Source organism: Drosophila subobscura, chromosome U (assembly GCF_008121235.1).
Source record: "Drosophila subobscura isolate 14011-0131.10 chromosome U, UCBerk_Dsub_1.0, whole genome shotgun sequence".
Lineage (NCBI taxonomy): Eukaryota > Metazoa > Arthropoda > Insecta > Diptera > Drosophilidae > Drosophila > Drosophila subobscura.
In genome coordinates, this window is record NC_048534.1 from 4,222,179 (window position 1) to 4,241,129 (window position 18,951).

General features: G+C 40.6%; 1 protein-coding gene across 1 annotated transcript; it reads left to right on the plus strand.

Annotated features, from left to right (window-relative positions):
- Positions 1-8,022: 8,022 nt before the first annotated feature.
- Positions 8,023-8,713, plus strand: LOC117900736. The gene is made up of 2 exons (XM_034811211.1): positions 8,023-8,135; positions 8,247-8,713. The coding sequence occupies exons 1-2, from the start codon at positions 8,124-8,126 to the stop codon at positions 8,487-8,489; spliced, it is 255 nt and encodes an 84-aa protein (XP_034667102.1). The 5' UTR covers positions 8,023-8,123; the 3' UTR covers positions 8,490-8,713.
- The last annotated feature ends 10,238 nt before the right edge of the window (positions 8,714-18,951 follow it).

Consider the following 18,951-nt stretch of genomic DNA (forward strand, 5'->3'; position numbering starts at 1 on the left):
TTTATTCTCAAAAGTTGTTTGTCAAAGACATTTCCAAACACTTAAAGTCTAAATATGCCTAATCCACATCAATGGCAGATTATTGTTTTAATGGAATTGAGTGCCTTAATCAACACATAACAGCTTGTGGAAGTTTTTTTTTGATAAACAAATCCAATACGACTTTTTATAAATATTTACTTAGTACGAAGGAGTATGTAACTTATCTTTAAATTCAGAAAAAAAAATCAAATAGAATCGCGATTTATCCATAAAATCCTTTCACATATTAGCATACTGAAAGTTTTCAGCTCTGCTGTCTTCAACCTAATTAACTCTCAATATTAATGCTACAAAAACGGGAATTAGTGAAATGTGCAGCAAAAAATGTAATTATTAATTGTATTAATTTAACAAAGCATTTTAATTATTAATAATTATTCGAATACTTCTCCCCCTCCAACCATATTAAAGCCTTTTGCATTTTCTTTCTATTTTATTAGAAATTCACCCATACATTTATTCCTACAAATATGTATGTAATTTGTATCCCATAATTAAATACCCATTGAACTAGAAGTTTGCAAGATATATTTGCATTAATCGCAGTCGGGATTAGGAGCCACTGGAATTTCAAATGTTCTACAATTTATACCCGGTAGTAGAGCTGCTACAGCATCGGCGTTTGCGTACCTCGATGTTTTACTAACCCAGGCATACGAATCAGCTGTGTTTTGTAAATATGTTTACTGCAGTGACAGTTTGAATTTTAAACTGAAAATTAACGAGAAGGGACGTGTGAGACGCTTTTTACGCGTCACAATTTGTTAACCCGGTGCTCAGTAGTACATCTGTACCTTAGTGGTTTTTTCAGATCTTACATTTTACTTTTTTTCTTCATATGTAATCTACATCTACATACATCACTTCTCACGCCAACACCCTATATTAGCTCGCACCCCTATAGCCGCACGCTGCGCGAAGCAGAGAGAATGTGAAAAAAAAAAACTGCGAGACGGGGTGGGTTTAACCACTGCAAATTAATTTTTTCATTCTGGCTGTAATAATGATCAAATCTGATTCCAATTCGGTAATCTAATAGATATGGTCCTACCCTACAAAATGGCACTTTTAGTTTTCTTCTATCTTCAAAATTGAGGAAACAGTAGATTCATCTTTGTGTGGATATCAAACTGAATCAAGTTTTTTTTTTAAATATTCTCACAGATACTTATTTTTAGACATTCTTATTTATGGATAAGAAGTGCCTCGTCGGGTAGACGCACACCTCCTTCTGCGTAACGGCAATCGCCATAGTCAATATTTAGGGTCACTACGGATTGAGATTTTATTTATAATTTGTTTGGACAAAACTCTTTTGTCATCTTTGTAATCTCACCTGGCAGCTTTGCCACCACACGATTTGCAATTAACAAGTTCATACTGGCACTCGTTATCAATAGTTCCGACTAATTCATGCAATTTATATAACCAATTAAAGAATTTTAAAGGAAGATCTTTGTGGGAGGAACGAATCGGGGTTTCAAATATTATCCCATGCTTAGACGATAGCTTTAACTTTCTATTTTTTTGGGGTATTTTCTGCATACTTTGATGCTTTTTGGCATAGTTTTTTGCGGCGCTTTGGCATCGAGCAACACAACTTGTATCCCGCGTACCCAATGTCATGTGTCACGTTTGCTTTCCTTTTTGCTTTGACTCTTTTTACTTTTGTTGAGCATTTATGTGTGCTGTGTTTGCTTTGCTTTTGCCGAGTTTTTGCCACAGTTGCAGTTGCCAAAGATCCCTCCCTGCCTCTACCGTACTGTCTCTCTGTATATTTCTAGCTCTTCCTTTGCTGTTTGCTACCTTCTGGTGGGGGTAGGGGGTTACACTTGCATTTTATACGTTCATTGGCTTTGATGTTGTACGCTGTGGAAAGTGTAATGAACCCTTTGGCGTATGGCAAATGGAAAATGGCGTTGCCAGCAATGGTGCCACATAAAGCAGAGAGACAGAGGCACACTTTGAGATAGATAACATTTGCAGCAGCAGTCTGTGTGTTGAGATAGTTTCTTTGTTCATGATATATGTACTATATTTATACTGGAAACTTTGACCATTTTAGGGTCACCCTTTGCTCTTTTGAAACTGGTGAAAATTAGCCACAAACAAGATCTTAGGAAACTATAAAACATTCATGGAACTCTGGTCGTAGACTCTACAAAATCTTCAAAATTCAATCCCAATTATCCCAGGCAATTTTCCACAATAATGGCCGCTCTTGTGAGCTGATTTATTTAAATACGTTTAAGCACCCAGACACAGTGCAAGTCATTTGAAATGGCACAACATTTTCAAGTGCTCAATCAGTCGTTTTTGGGGTTGACAACATTATCCGCAGCGAGAGGAGTGTCCCAACAAGATAGAGAGTCTGAGAGGCGCATAAACGTTTTGCCAAATGTGGCCAATTTCTCACATTAATGCGTTGCAAAACAGCGAAAAAAACAGGCAACAGAGCAGACAGACAGAACAGGCAGCACAAACAGATGGTAACAGTCTGGCAAGCAGGCAATGAAGTAAATCCAATTCGGGGTGTTAGGGATGGCAAAATAAAGTCTCTTAATGGCAGCCATTCATAATTTTTAATAAATAAAATAAATGTAATATATAATGCTTCAGTTGCTGCCTAGAAAACTATATAATTTTCTTTTTATCTGCACATTTTCTTTAAGCATAATTAAATTGAAGCTGCAGCCCTGCCTTCAGATTCGTTTAGCCGCGCCATTCTTGTTAACCAGGCAAAAGGCCTGCTTTTCGGGGTATATTTAAAACAAATGCGCAACTTTAAAGACAATAAAAGCAGAGCTTACACAAATAATGAGGAGGGACGTGTGAAACGCTTCTTACGCGTCACAACTTTTAAACCCGATCTGTACCTAAGTGGTTTTTTAAAAAATTGTACATTTTACATTTTACATTTTTTCAACATATGTCATCTACATCTACATCACTTCTCACGCCAACACGCTCTTTTTGCTTGCCGCATCCCATCCCTAAAAAAAGTGACAAAATGGAAAAAACTGCAGCCAAGTCACGCGGTGCCTGTGGCTGTTCGTTTATTCATTGTCCTGACTACGGAGGGATACATGCAATGCTGCTCCTGTTGCTGCTACACAACTATGGATGAATGGATATGGGCATGAAGGCAAACTCTGAAGCGGAAATTGCACGGTCGTGTCGGTTTCTAACAAAGCTCCTACTGGTCGCGTGGGAGGGCCTTGCAAGGGCAAATGAAATGCCAGCTTTATGACCCGAACCCGAGCAGAGCGTGTTGGCCCACAGGCAATTTGATGGGATACAGAGCAAAATGCAGTACAAGTGCTCAATGACAGATGCGTGAATCTTATAGATTTTGTAATATAACAAATGGCAAAGCTAATCCCAAAAGTTTCAAGGATACGTGAAGGCATTCACAAGCCACTAATTAGTGAGGCTGTTCTCTCTCATAAAAGGGCAACTCAAACCTAAGTCATGAATTTCAAGTGGGCCCCGAAAAACCCTCCAAACTTTTACTCAATTTGCTGCCCCTAGCCCTGCGGGGGCACGTTCAATATTTGAGTATAGAAAGGCATTTATAATTCAATTATGTTGATGTCTTAATAAGGGAAAAGAGGCAAGAATGAAAGAAGGAAAGCGTGGTATCCTTTTGCACTACCAATAGCCGGCGGAAGTTTATAATTACAGTCCTTAACGCGACGCTTGCAGGGGCCAAACGGGGGCCAGAGGGGCTACCTACAGGTGGGTGTAGTAAGAAACCCCCATCTTCATTATCATCATCATCAGCGTCGTCATCGTCATCCGCCCGGGGCACGTTTCGTGTCAATAACTTACAATTAGCCAATGGGAAGTGTGAGACGGAACCCAGTGCCCTGTGCCCTGACCTGTCCCTGTGCCCTGTTCCCTGACCTGTCCCTGTGCCCCGTGCCATGGTGTGGGCTATAACTAATAGATAATAATGACAAGACAACGTCAAGTGCCTGGTGGCATTGTGGTTCAGTGGCCTCCACCTCAGTGGCTGCCAACAAAAATTACAGCTAGATGGATGAGGGAGTTCACTGAGCTACGGTTTAGTTCTGTTCCCTTGCATGCAATGTCTACTACAAGTACTATTCGTGCCAACAAATTATTTGTACTAAAAATATTTCATCAACTTTAACTCTGACAAGTGCATGAAAATGTCCAATCATACTTTGGCCCAAAAGTGCCAGGCCACTGACTCTGACGGAATTAATGGTGCAGGAGCAAAGGCATGCAAACACAAGTTGATTATTTCTTGCTACTACTCAGCAGTTGGGTGTGGAGAGTACAATTTATGCAAGGAATAGTTTCTCATGAAATGCAGTTTGTAAAGCCAAGAAGCTGTAGATTCACAAAACAAGCAAAGCATTAGAGTCAAAAGAGGAGTCGATTAATTAATTAAAGAAATGATTTTTCAGTGAAATTATTTCATTTGAAACTTGCTGCATTTTACTACAACTATGCGATTTTTTTCCCCATGAAACTAAGAGATTTAGCCTCGTTATTAGCACTCTGAAAAGCTCTACCGAAATCAGCTTAGATTTAAGATTATGTATTATTGCATTATATCCCAGAATCTAAATTATAAAATATAATCAAATTCAAAATTTTAACTATTATTGTTATTTTGCAGACCAAGTTTAAGCACAGCAAATAATTTTTCTAAAGTCCAACAAGCTTCCTATCATACTCATATTATTCTTCCATATGCCCTGTGTGCACTTAATTATTTGATTTGATTTATTGACTCAATGAAAACTCGTACTTTCAAGTAACATTAAGCACCTACCGCCACTTAGAATTAAAAGGCATTAGCCTTATCGAAAAGCACTGTTTAAATATTGAATTTAAAGTACTATGACTACGCTGAGTACTCTTTAAATCTTTAAAAGTTTTTCCAAATTGAATTTTTTTCTTTTTCATGCGGTGGGTGCATCCACCACTCCCTGCTCTACCATTTTTGCCCATTTCCCAAGTTTCATATTGCCAATGAAATAAATTTATGTGAAACGAAAAGTTTTGCTGATTTTTTTCCCTTTTGGAAATCGAAACGTTTGCCCAGCATAAATGTGTGTGCGTAATGTGTGTAAGCGGTGAAGCATTAAAAGTTCAAAATTCTACTCAAATTTCATTAGATCTTCTTAGGCCAGAAAGACACTTGAAAGTTTCTCGACATGCGATAGCATCAATGTCTCAGGCATACCAAGGAGATATATGTTATAGACAGATAGAAGACGCCCACGAACCGGAGTGTGGCAATGCCTTTTGTCAGGATATTGGCAGTGGGCGGGCTCGGGGATTTCAGCGCTTATATTTATAATCGTCTTCAACGCCATCAGGCACACAACATATTGAAATTGTCTCTCGTTTTTTCCTAAGATCCTGGGCGACAGTTCAATGCACCAATGTTGCCTATGCAACGTGATTTTAAAATTCCCTTGCGTCCTCGGTCAAAGTTGAATGGTCAGTGGGCAGTGGTCGGCAAAAAGTAAAAAGTCAACGCTCAAAATGTATTTTTGCCAAGTTGTTAGCCTGGTAATTTAATTGCCAAATGCAAATCCAAAAGTCCGAGCAATCTCTTGCGAAAACTTTTCTTGCCAAAAAACAAACATCAACAATGTAAAATACAAGTCTGAAAAAAAAAAAATTCTGTTGGAATTCCCTTTCAACAATTAGGTGTTGCTCCAGGTGTTGCTGTTGCTCCCCCAAAAAAAGGAGACGAAGACAGACAGCAGGGAATAAATAGTGCACTGAGCGGAAGGAAGACCAACATAAAACAAATTTCGCTGTGTGCTGTGTTCAATCTTGTGGCATTTTTTTTTGCCCAGTGCAAGTTAAAGTTGGCAAAAATTGAAAGAAAATGTCTTGAATTTGCATACCAAGTGGAATTTGTCACGTTTTTGGCAAGTGACTGCAAATGGGGCATAGAAAGATGCCAATCCATGTCCCAAAAGGGTTCACATAGTATGTGGGGAACGACTTTTGATTGCCTCTAAAGACATTTCGGGGAAGTCCATTTTCTTGTTGAATGGCGAAAGGATATTTAGAGAGAATGTAAGATATTCTGGGAAATGTTTTATACATTTATTTCGGTATTTTCGCTGTATTTCCTTTTGTTTCCAGCTTTTTTGCTCTCAAATTTCTTCTCTCTCAACCTTCACCTCTCTACCAGAAACTCCTCGAATTTGACCTCTTGAGCGTGTCAAATGTCATGTATCCTTATTGTGGCCCACATTTGCAATCAGTCAGCCACAAATACACAATCCGTGTATCCCCATCTGCATAGCCTTAATGAAGCAGCATTCACACACCCTTAACCGTGGCATATACTCGTACGATATTGGCAATCAGCGACACGACTCCTGGCCATAGAACAGAGTCTTGGAAGCATCCTATCCGCCATTTCATGCCAATTAGCATGTCTCGCTCTCTTGTAATTATGGGGCAACATGTGGAGAAAGTCAATAATTGATTCTCGGTGGTGGCATTGCGTGGTGACCTTTAACTCACAGCATTGGCACTGCCAGTGCATAATTATTCGCATTGAGAGCAGTAAAGCAAACAAATTTTGAGTGCCCTTTACCAGTTCTGTGAACTAATGCTGACGACCCTTCCAGCAGTTGATGCTGCAAGACTCAAGGAAGAGGTTTTGCCCTGCAAGCAGTTGTTTTTGCAAAGTGGAGACTTTTATCCCAAACAGAAGTGCTTTAACCACAGAATGAGTCGAAGCCGCAACCACAAATCGAAAACTGGAGTCGAGAGGACATGTGTGCGTGTCCTGATTAGCAGTGGCTACCAGTTTGAGGTTTTGCTTTCTTTGTTTTATTTTTGCACTTGGCTGCACATTTGAAGCTGAATCAAAAACTGATATAAACATGACAACAATGCGGTGTAAAAAGCTAACGTAAGAGAGAAAAATCTCGTAAATTTATTATGGAAAATCAACATTTTGTGGCACAAACTCAGATGAATAGTGTGAGAGTGAAGAAGCACTCCAAAAACTCCTCTAAAAACCTTCATCATTTGATACCTTCATTAAATACACTTTCAGCATTTATCAACTTCAATTAAATGCTTATAAATGATTACAGATAGATACTTGTGGCAACATCTATGTTTGATGAATGACAGAACTGGAGAGTGGACGAAGTAGAAGAAAACCAAATGAAATTAGTGTTACCACAGCTGACTGTCTGACTGACAGATTGCCTCTGGCCTTTTGGCCCTAACAGAGTCCAGAATTCTGGCAATGCCAATAAATTGACACGAGGCAGACGAGGCCTCTTTAAAAATAGCTTACATGGATGGAGCCACCAGCACGTCCCAGTCTCCTTCCCCCTTCAGACACTTTGGGTAGTAAAAATGTTTGTTAGCTGTGTCTGGACATTGTTCAGAGGTTCAGGCCACAGTGGTGAACTGCTAGAGGGGCTCTAAATATCTAAGGATTAAAGCAGAACCTTATATACGGCAAAACCCTTAATTTTAGCTAAAAGTCAGTCAGGAAGGATATCAGATATCGCTAACAAAATAGTGTAAAGCTCAGTCAACCTCTGATATATTTATGGCAAACCCCACCCTTTTTCGGGCTACGCCTCTTCATAGACCCATATGGCAGCGCCATAAAATTAATTCATTTCTTTTCGTTTAATTGAATTTTCTTGTATTGGGGAAAAGAACCCAACTAACTTGACTTTTTGACGAGAAATTTTTCGTGCTATACATATGTATATCGAAAGGCAGGCAATTCGTAATGCAATTGTAAAGAAAGGACATAAAAAAGTGAACATCTTTTTAGGAATTGGGAAATTTGTTAATCAATTTTCAAATCAAACTTTTCTTAGTTCGAGATTTAATAATTGTTAAAGATTTAGTCAAAGACTGAAAAGCATTTGCCAGTCCTGCTTGAAGTTTGAAGAGTATTTCAATTTCAACAAAGTAGTCGCTGACTTTTAAGGGAATTTTTATCATACTTCTTGCTGGAAATGTATTTTCATTGCATTACAATTCAAGTTGTTTGTGAATAAACAAATCCCTTCTCTGAATTTTATCAAAAATTCAAAAAAATGGGACCAAAGGTGAGAAAGAAAACAATTAAAAACTGCACCACATAGTTAAAAATATATGCGCAAAGAAACAAAAATTCAAAAACAATTAATTGCCAATACTTTTTAATATTTTCATTGCAGTCAAAACCGGACTTTAAGTTTCCTATGCACGACACGCATCTGCATAAATCGTTGCGTAACTTAAGAGTGGCCTGCGTCCTGGCACTGATTGCACCAGTTTGTCTGTACGTTTTCCATAATGCACCACGCAAGGCCAAGTACAAGACCTTCTATTCCCAATATGATCCGATGGATGCCTTTGAGCGCATGATGAGTGGCGGCTATCTCAGCTCCTGTCCACCGGGTAGTGGTGCCAAGAAGTAAAAGAAGAAATATATTTCTACCAAAGAGTAAATTACACTTACAGACACTCGATAAAAGGAGGCAAGGGCACACAACTAAATTCTAAGAAAATCTACGTACACTCTTTATAAATGGTTTTAGGCGTTTGATTCTAAGAAATTGTACACCCTAATAAACCTAAACACCAACTATTAGTACACTTTTACCACAAGCACACTAAATAAACTGTGAGAGCATTGTAAACAATTTTGAGTGGCCTTTAGAGTACATTCATCGGAGAAGCCCCAAATACTTCTTAACCCTCTGGAGATGCTCAAGCACTTTGATACACCCACCCCCTGGGACTGACTGACTGCCTCGTAAATCGTTGGCACAGATTTTCCTGCCTGCGTTCCTTCCTGCCAGTTGCTGTGGCTGGGGCATACCTTCAGGTGCTGTCAGGTGTGTTGCTGCTGCTGTCTGTTGTGGAAGTCAGCTGACAGTTGGGTTAAGCTTGACATGGGCCATGATGCGTGAGCGGAATTGGAAACATTTTCTACACTAAGAAAAAAGAAACTTGGTCGAACTTTAGAGATATAAGTTTGATTTCTTTAGTTACTCTATTCATGCAGTGATTTATAGCCCAGTGTAGAGTTTTACTTGTAAGTTATGTTCCATCAAATCTGTCAGCTAATCTTTGTTGTCATTTAATACCCACTTGGCAAGACATACATATGTATGTAAGTCCCTACTAATCAAACATCTTTTGTGATATAATTAACTTTTCTTAAAGATCACTTTCCCTGATTCTTTTATTGATAGTGGAACGAGTGTAATTTCACACACATGTGACCTTCAATCGCCTGTCATCATTCTTGCCACTTGATCTGTAATTTGTCAAAGATTTTGCTAGCGTAACGTGAAACTTTTTTTGTGGGCATCGAGCAGGATGTATGGCTGACATGTACTATATATATCTGGCAAAGCGAAAAATCTGCGGTAAATGTTACCAAACATGTTAGATAAAAGTTTTCAAATCTAGCCACAAGCCACACAACGTGAGGGAGCGAGAGACCGCAGCCAGCTGACAACCCAGCGACAGCAGCAAACACTTTTAGTTTCTTTTTTGGGGTTACCATGAGGCTGCTACCACGCCTCCAAACAATGGAATAATGCAAGAAATGCATAAAATTGCAATAAACTTGAGCTGCATGCTAAGAAAAAGCAGTTCGCGGTCTTGGATTTGGAGGCAAGCAATTTTTGGTGGCTAAGCCCCCGTGTCATTTAGCCAAAGTGCAGTGTCAGTGAAATGGTGAAATTTATTGCCAACTGTATTGAGTCCCCCCTCCCCCACCCAGCCACAGACATTGTCAAGTTTCAGGACCCAAAGTGAAGATCTTCTTCTCAAGGATTGTTTTGTGCAGAGAGCTATAAGCGAGGCATGTCCCTAATTATCCACCCGCTGAAAATATGCTCAACAAATGTCCACGCCTGGCTGGTGGCAAGCAAAACTTTTAGCATTTGAACTACCAAAAGCCGCTTAGCTGCTTGAGCTCTCACTTGCGCCCAAGTTAAGTCGGAGTCATGGCATGGCATGGCAGGCACCCAGGCAGTCCTTAAACAAGCACCAGCCATGCCGAAAATGTCCAACTGCCAGTGCACTTTTCAAGCTGCATGTACATATTTAGATGTACCTACACATAGCAGAGCTCCATTCACTCTCAAGCCTTCACGTAGAGCACAGGACACCACTCAATGGACAGCAGCGCCCCACTCCCAGTGCTTCCAGTACTCCTGCATGGACCGGACTCACTACCGCAGCGGAGGAGACGTGCTCGGCTTGCTGAACACCTCAGAGTGTAGACCGCAAATGCTCCAAACTGCTTCTTGACAGCGGCAACAATAATAAACAGCAAAGCAGTTTGTAGAGGGTGCAGAAAGGGGGTTTGTGGGTGTGCGCTCAAAGCGATTGCTCGAATACCCTTTAAGGGTGAGTCTACAAAGGGTAAGCAATCGAACTAAATTCTAAAAGAGTCAATCGATTTTAATAGCTATCATTTATCGATTCATTTCTGGGATATTCTTGATCAGCATCAATAGCCGAGTCGATGCGTCCGTCCGTCTTGTTGAGCGCCTGGATCTCAGAGACCATAAAAGCTAGAGCCACCATATTTTGCATCCAGACTTCTATATGCTCACACTGTTACAAGTGTATTTCAAAAATGAGCTCCCAAGTCTACAATTTTGAAGATAAAAGAAAACGCCATTCCGTAGGGAATGACCATATCTATCAGATATATTGGGATCCGATTGGACCATTATTATGGTCACAATGAAGAAATTAATTTGCAGTGGCAAAACCCACACCGTCGCGCAGCTTATATTTGTTTTTTGCACATTCTCTCATTCACACTCTGCCTCGCGCAGTGTGCGGCCTCTACCTCTGACACGTCTCTTCCACTGCCTCTGCCTCTGCCGCGTCTCTGCCATGACTCTGCAGTGTGTAGCTCTAGGGGAGGGTGGCGAGCTAAAGGAGCGTGGTGTTGCCGTGAGAAGTGTTGTAGATGTAGATGACAGAAAAATGTAAAATTTGACAAATAACCGCTAAGGTGCAGATGTAAGTAGTACTGAGTGCCGGGTATAAAAGTTGTGACGCGTAAGAAGCGTCTCACAAGTCCCTTCTCGTTTGAGTTCAAAATGTTCAGTAAAATGTTCAACCAATTTCGCTGTAGCGATAACAAATCAAAAATAATTATTTATCGACTAAAAAAACGAAATTTTTCGATCCAAAATTTTTTTTTTTTCAGTAATTGATTCTTTAATTTAATTCCTTGAATTTATCTAATTAATTAATTAAATTAATTCTAATTAAAAATCTCTCTAAAAATCGTTAAATATTTGAATTATCGATACAATTATCGATCGACTACAAGTTTTATGAATCTATCATCAACCCTTCATATGTAGGGCACACCACAAACACTTGGAGTACTCAACGAAATTTGTCTGGCCACTTCGCATCTTTACAGGGGTTCAAAAGGTGCCTGCCGCCTTCTTCTTTCTTCTTCCTTTGCCTATTGCTACTTTGCATGTTCTCTCAGAGCCACTGTTATAGCGCCCCGCTTGCTCACGTAAACACAAATGTTTTGGCCCACGTCTTCCTGCTGGGCCAAAAAGTATACCAGGCTACCGTTAGGGCCACTTTTTTCTTGTGTTTTACAAAAGCAAGACAACATTTTTTATTACCATCCGAGGGTCCTAGACAAATGGCCATGTTAAGCACTCTGTTTGCACAGCTCTTTTTTTTGTTTTGCATATTTTGGTTGTATTTTTATAGAACCTCCTGCCCCGAGTTGAGGTGTAATTTTAGTGGCATGTTTTTGCTGGCCTGACCTGGACCCTTTTGCTACCCATCGATGGGGAAAGTGCTGAAGAATGTTTCACCAAAATTATATTTAATTTGCCAGGCGTGTGGCATTACTTTGCAATGTTTTTTCTCAGCAGTCAGAGTATTTATTCCTTAGTTCGGGAATTATTCCTCAACTGTTGCTCGTTTGCGATTGCTTTTTGGCCTGGACTTTTGATTGCTAATTCGCTGGGCAACACTGTTTACGACTCTCTGTGAGTGCAGATCCTTCAACCGATTGGGTTGTGTATCTGCAGTCATAAAATGGTACCAAAGGAGAGCATGTTTTATGCTTTGGATACTTTTTTACGAGTGCCTCTGGTTATGCAGGCGAGTTTCCTAGTCAGCCCAGAGGGGGTCTCCTTCCGGAAGTAAATGCATAATTGCTACTTAGAATGTCTTCGACTTACACAGCTCATTTAACTCTTGTTGTAACTGTGTAGCTGCAAAAGTTTGACAAATTGCATGGAGGAGACCTCTGACTCTGCCGTCGCCTCCTCCACCGTAATCATGGCCCAATTGGTCGCCTTCCAGCCGGGGCACCCGACAGCCGTTGCTACAATAAATCAAGCTGGCAAAAAGGATTTGTGCACCGACTTGGACTTGATGCATTTAATGGGTCAGGCCAAAGAGGGGACGAGGCAGGGGGCTGGGCCTGGGTTCATTTTGGCAAATTGCAGTTTGGCAGCTTGAAAGTTTGCCCAATCCGCTTACACGTCACGAAAGCCAGACCAAGCGCCAAAAATGGGTAGACAACATTTTGCATTACTCTTGATATTTATGAGGCAGGCAGGCAGCAAGCAACTTAAAAGAGACATTGATTTATTTGCGGAAAATCGTTTATTAAAGAACACCCCCAGACCCCCATGCCCAAAGAATGAATCCACAAAATGCTGATGAGTGGGAACACCACCCTGAAAATTTGAACAATTGAACAATTTTGATTGAGTCGTACAGCAGGGAAGAGTCGAGGCAGCGTAGAGTCGAGGCAGAGTAGGGTCGACTCAGGGTAGAGTTAAGGCCGTGTAGAGTCGCTGTGAATGTTGCACACTGCATGTTGCACAATTCGATTGGCACATTTGTCAGCCCATAAGTAGGTTGAATGAATGTGGAGTCGTTGGAGCAATTGTTAGGGATTTGAGGGAAATTGGGCAGCACTTTATTATTGTTGGATTAAAAGGGAAGCAATTTGAGGGCGGCTTTCGATTTGTCCCATCTGTCTCACTCTTTACACCCCCAACTCTCTCCCAATGAAACTTTTTTTTTTTGAATCTAGTCGCTACAGCGAAATTGGTTGGTCGCAGACAATGAGTCCGCATTGACCAGGTACAAAAAATGTTACTACAAATTTTGAACTCAAAAAAGAGTTGTTTGCCAAACGAACACTAGAATTAGAATGCAATGAAACTTTCTGGCTTGGGTGAGCTCAAGGTGAAGAGAAACAGCATGGAAATACATGAAAGAATTTATATGTATATAACGAGTTGGAGCGTTTTTGAGACGCTTCGTACGCGTTACAACCTCTACACCCGGTACTCAGTCATTATATCTGTACCTTAGTGGGTTTTTTTCGAATTTGGTGTCTGAATCGTTTCCTTCTGTGCGTTACATAGGTCCACTTTCGAACAAAAATTCAATATACCCTATTTACTTTATATAAAGACAGACTAACGGGACTCTTGGTGTCCAGCTACGTGTGCCCCGACAGAAAAAATTAAAAATTTGGTAGTTACGGCATGTAACGACAAATATCTATCACTGATCTCTCTGTTCTGCTGATAAAATACTCCACGCACAATTATCCTTTAGTTCCTTTCTGATTGTAGCACTGCATTCAGATAATATCAAACCCCAAGAAAAGTCTTAAACAAGAGGCAACCTCAGCTCTTATGCCAACACAATATATTTATTGAAAAATTATTTCAATATTAAATTATCTACAAATGATAAATCTAAAACGTTTTTAATGGGTTCACACATTTCCATAACTCTTTAAGCCACGTTACCTCCTGTGCAAGTGAATTCTGTGAATTGGTGGCACTCCACACTCCACACTACACGAAAGCTTCCAATTACAATAATCCCCCAAGGTAACCTTGGGAACCCCTTTTAGGCGGAGATAGGACCAAGGAATATTCATTCATTAGCACACAAACACCTGCCACAGCGCCGACCGAGACACTGACCCAGAGCCAGACCCCACCACAGTCACAGACCTCTGCGTGAGTGTGCATGCAGGAGGCCGTGTACGTGGGCCCATGGCTGACGAGCTGCCATCTAAGCCAAATATAACGCACAGTGGCTTTATTAATTAAGTAATGGAGAAGCAGGAGTTCCTCCGTCCTTCCACACACACAAAAGTTGAATAAACCAATTCTGAGAGGAGCACGAAAACTTTTGCACATTGTTTCTGATTGGCACAGAAAACCACCTTAACCTTCTTGAAAGAAGAGTTTTCCCCATTGTTTTGCCATCAGTTTCGCTTTTGGCCAGACAACCTTGAGGATTTCGTTTCGCTACGTTTTGGTTGTCAACTGATTAATATGCGAGAATCGGTTAAGGATACACATAAATCAGCGCCAGCATCATCAAGATTAAAGTTTCAGAATCGCTTTTGGGTTTTTGCGACTCATTTTCAGAGAGTAAACAAGAGCTCCCGTCCGACTAATTTCCCAACATTTAGCAGGCACGAGAGCACGGTGGGGAATTTGCAGGGAAAATTGTAGGGGGAAATTGCAGGGAAAACTCGGTGGTTTTACCTACCCCCTCAAGGGGCGGTGCAGTGGGCTTCTAATCGTTGTGTCATTCTGCTCTGTTGGTTGCCATTTGGAGTGGCTGTTTGGTTGCTGTGTTTTCATCTCGGATTAAGTGCACAACTAATTGTGGATTGTGGCAATTGCATAATCCCCCCACCCAAACACAAAGACACATATACAGATTTGTCCCGAGTTGTCAGGCGAATGTTGAAAACTTTTTAAATTCTTGCAATTGGCCAAGCATGAAATTTAATTCTGTTTCTCCCATTGTTTTCCATATAATTCTTTAATTTGCCCACTTACAGAAAATGAACTCTGGCTCTCGGCCGACGAATGAAATAATTAAAAAACACAAGAGAGAAATGGTGAAAATGGGGCAAAAGGAAAATGGCAAAAAGATATGGGCAACAGTTGGTGTCCAGCCGAAGTCCAGCCATCCCCTTGGGCACTGCCACTTGGAACTATAATTAACATATATAATTAGTCAGCTTTTTTGCAGTACGAAAAGTCACCCTGAACAGGGTTAAAAAAGGTAACCCCTGAGAATGAATAAAATAATTAATTAAAGTCCAGAGAGCTGATTCAATAAATGCAGATCTTTACAATTCAATTATTTTTCCTTTAAACAAGAGATTCATTTTTCTGGTCTAACATGTATTCTTAAAATATTTAAGTTTAATCTGTTACTGTTCTTATTAACCATTTATCCACATATTCTGCAGAGCAAATCATATTGTAAAAACGAGTATGAACCTTTGTGCGACGCTTCGTACTAGTCGCAACGTTTATAGCCGTTACTCTGTCAGTATATTCGTACATTCATATGTATGTAATCTTAGTGTGATACATATGTACATACATATTTACATACATATATACATACATACTATTTAACCTTTTGATTTTTTCTAATTTTACACACCAAAACGCACTTTTAGCTCGTGTGCGAGCAATACAAAAACCTGGATGAAAAACTTTTTTGCCCTATCTCTTATGGTCTCTGAGTACGGGGCGCTCATCAGGACAGACAGACGGACGATTCCTTCTGCCTGTTAAGTCTTTCGCCCAGCAATTCAATATACTCTTCGAGTACCGGGTATAAATACATGTCTATGGATCTCTGAAGCAAACCAGCAACAAGCTCACATTTTCACACCCATGCACATCACAGCATAGCATTCCTCATGGGGAAAACTCTATAGAAATGTTTTGGAGCGAATGTGATTTCCCTAAGCAAATATCAAATGCCAGGCACACAAGATGGATGGATGGATGGATGGATGGATGGATGGATGGATGGTTGTATGGTTGGATGTATTATTTGGATTCCCGCTTGGAAATGGCTTGTGCTGGCTGGTTAGAGAGTGCTGTAGATTCCCCCAAAGAGAATGGAGAGTCGTACTTCTATCAGCATTATATTTGTGTATATCTGTGTGTTGCGGCATGCATAAATTACAATTTATGAGAAAAAGAGTGAAGGGAGAACCATGTTTCTAGGTATCGAATTTGTGCAAGCTAGCCCCAAAACTTAAGCAACTTTCAGCTTCATTAAATACCTTTATCCACAGGCAATATTTCCCCCCTCGACTGTTCATCCAACTTTTCGGGGGCAACACAATGCATTCATTATCGGCTCGTCGGCGTCACAGTGAGGCGTTGATTAAAGCTTAAAGTCGAAAGTGAGATAGTGGGGAAATCGGGATGTGTAATACTGATTTTACGCCTCACAACTTTTAATGGCAAAACGCTGACGCCTGCCGCATTCCCAGCGCCTCCTGCCTGGTGACTCATGCCTCGCGTTGCGGCATGAAAATGTGCGCATAATGCGCCCGTACATGCTCTTCGGCGCTGGCAGCCTGCAACTTCCACACAACCAACCCCTCCAACCGTATTCCAACCAACTTCCACTGATTTCCCCAACCCTCTCCTCACTCCGCAGTCCCCTCCCACACAACAGAGAATATTATGCAACGTCTGCGCTTCGCTGTACGAAAAATCGCTCATTTCATGCAAATTGCCAAACGTGGCAAGCGGCAACGCTATATACGTTGCCGCCACGCTGCGTCAACCTGCTGCAGCGGCATGTTTGTCCAGCCCTGGTACAGAGTGCGCGGGGTGTATACCCCAAACGGGCGGCTGTAAATTATTTCCAGCCACCCAAGCCCCATGGCGAGAGGGGCACCACACTGCGGCGTGTTGCTTTAATTCGTGAAAATTAGTTTTTAATTGTAGAGCAAGCTATTAAGCAACCATTGAAAGTTCGGGGCAACTAGAAAGGATTACGTGGGTGGAGTTCCGCTATGAACAGCGCAATATTATTTATTAGGAATAATATATGATACGGGAACAAAATTGAATAAAATTAGAAAGGGGAAAGAGAAGCTATAATTAAATAAACTAGGGGTCAACGCGAAACTCACAGAAATAGACTTGGAAATGGACTGGAAAGGGAATAGATAAGAGCTCCACATAATAACGTCCCTCAAATTATTAAAAAATATTGAACAAAAATGCATATTTAAGCAATATTCAAGTTCCTGTCTGGCTGACACTTGCTCCAGCAATTCGTAGGAAAAAAGCAACAAGGAAAATACTCCTATAAAGATTTATACACAAACACAAATCAAAGAATTATCTAGGCCTTGCTCTTAACGGCCCACTCTCAAATAAATTCTCAGGCAGATACGAGTAAGTAGTCCCCGCTTCCTTGCCTACAGCCTTGCCAAATGTTTTCCAATGAACTTAATACATCTTTCCGCGAGCTTTTAATTAAATGTGACATGCTTGGTGGCAAATATGTACATTTAAATGCCATTAAGCAAAAAAAAATAATGTAAAAGCCTCCTAAAAGCCCAAAAAATTTCTGACAGAAATATATCAATTAGAAAATGAATTAGAAATAAATTTGCGAGTATAACAGAAGCCAATGAATTTTTGGTTTTCGCCAAAATCAATTATATATTTTGTATAAAGTTTAATTGCTTTCGCCTAGCCACAGAGCGCAGAGAATATGAGAATTGGGGGATAACTGGGGGAATAAGTGGAAGTAGAGAAAAAGCGAAAATTGTTTTCAACTTCAAATTGTTACTGTACTTCCTTCCCCTCTTGGCAAATGAGAATTTATGACTTTGGTTTCGAAGGCGAGAGGCAGCCGGCGCCTACTTAGCTGCTCCTCGACAGCGTCTGTGCCCCTCCAAGTGCGCATAATTGAAGAAAATTAAGATAGAAGCCAAACAGAGTGCCATTTTCAAATGTACGACCAAGTCTCAAGTTCAAACTGAATCAATTTCGATCATTAGGGGAACACGAAGAATTGAACGTTATAGAATATAAAATAAATTTTGGCCACACCGAATTTAAAGAATTTATGCAAGAGGACTCCTACCAAGCACTGTGAGACACTTCTTCCTACTTAATCGAGACACCTTTTGCTGCCCCAGAGGTGGATATACATTTTCATTATATATTTTTAGCGGAATAAACCAGAATAATCTGCCAGACCGGGTTGTAATCGGTCAAATGACATCCCCAAAGAATCAGCCCGACAATCAAAATCTCTGGTTGCGTAAGGATGACTCTCATTTTATTGCCCACATGAGTCCAACATCAAGGATAATTCTGCTACGTGGAGGTCTCTTTTAATCTTTTAAATAAATCCCCAATTATTGGCACACACATTACAAAAGGAAACGTTTTTGATTTCAGATCATAAGGAAGAGGTGATAGATGACGTCTAATAACTCTAATAATAAGTTTGACCAATGCACTTATTATAATTAGAATTATATTAAATAATTTTATGTCACACAAAATGTAATACTGATAAGTATAAAGAGAATCTCTCAGTCGTTGAGATCCTACCAAGCGCGTTTGGCATTTTTTTCCCCTGAAGTTAAGGCTTTCATTCAGCCTCGTTTTCCAAATGAAATTAATGAAAATGCGACTGAGCGACGCGTCGTCGGCCGCAAAAATGGCAACCGGAAGGCGCAAATTTTCACGCGTCTAACGACACACAGAAACACACACACTTGCACACTCGAGTGTCACTAGAGTGTAGTTGTGTGTGTGAGCCCCCGTGCTCGTCTCTCTTTGTATGGGTTTATTTTAGTTGCGGCTCGAAATTTTGCTCAACTTTGCGGCCTGTGTGTGGCCTCCCGGGTGCCGCCGCTCTTTGTTTGGCCGCGTCAAGGCGGAAACTGAGCTGCGGGGCATGGTATGCCGAGCACGGAAAAACGAGAAAATGCTGAAACTATGCTGTAATTTTATTGTGTGGAAAATATTCCTGCCTGTCGCATTCACACACACACTCAGATGTACATGCACCGAGGGGTGAGGTAGGAAG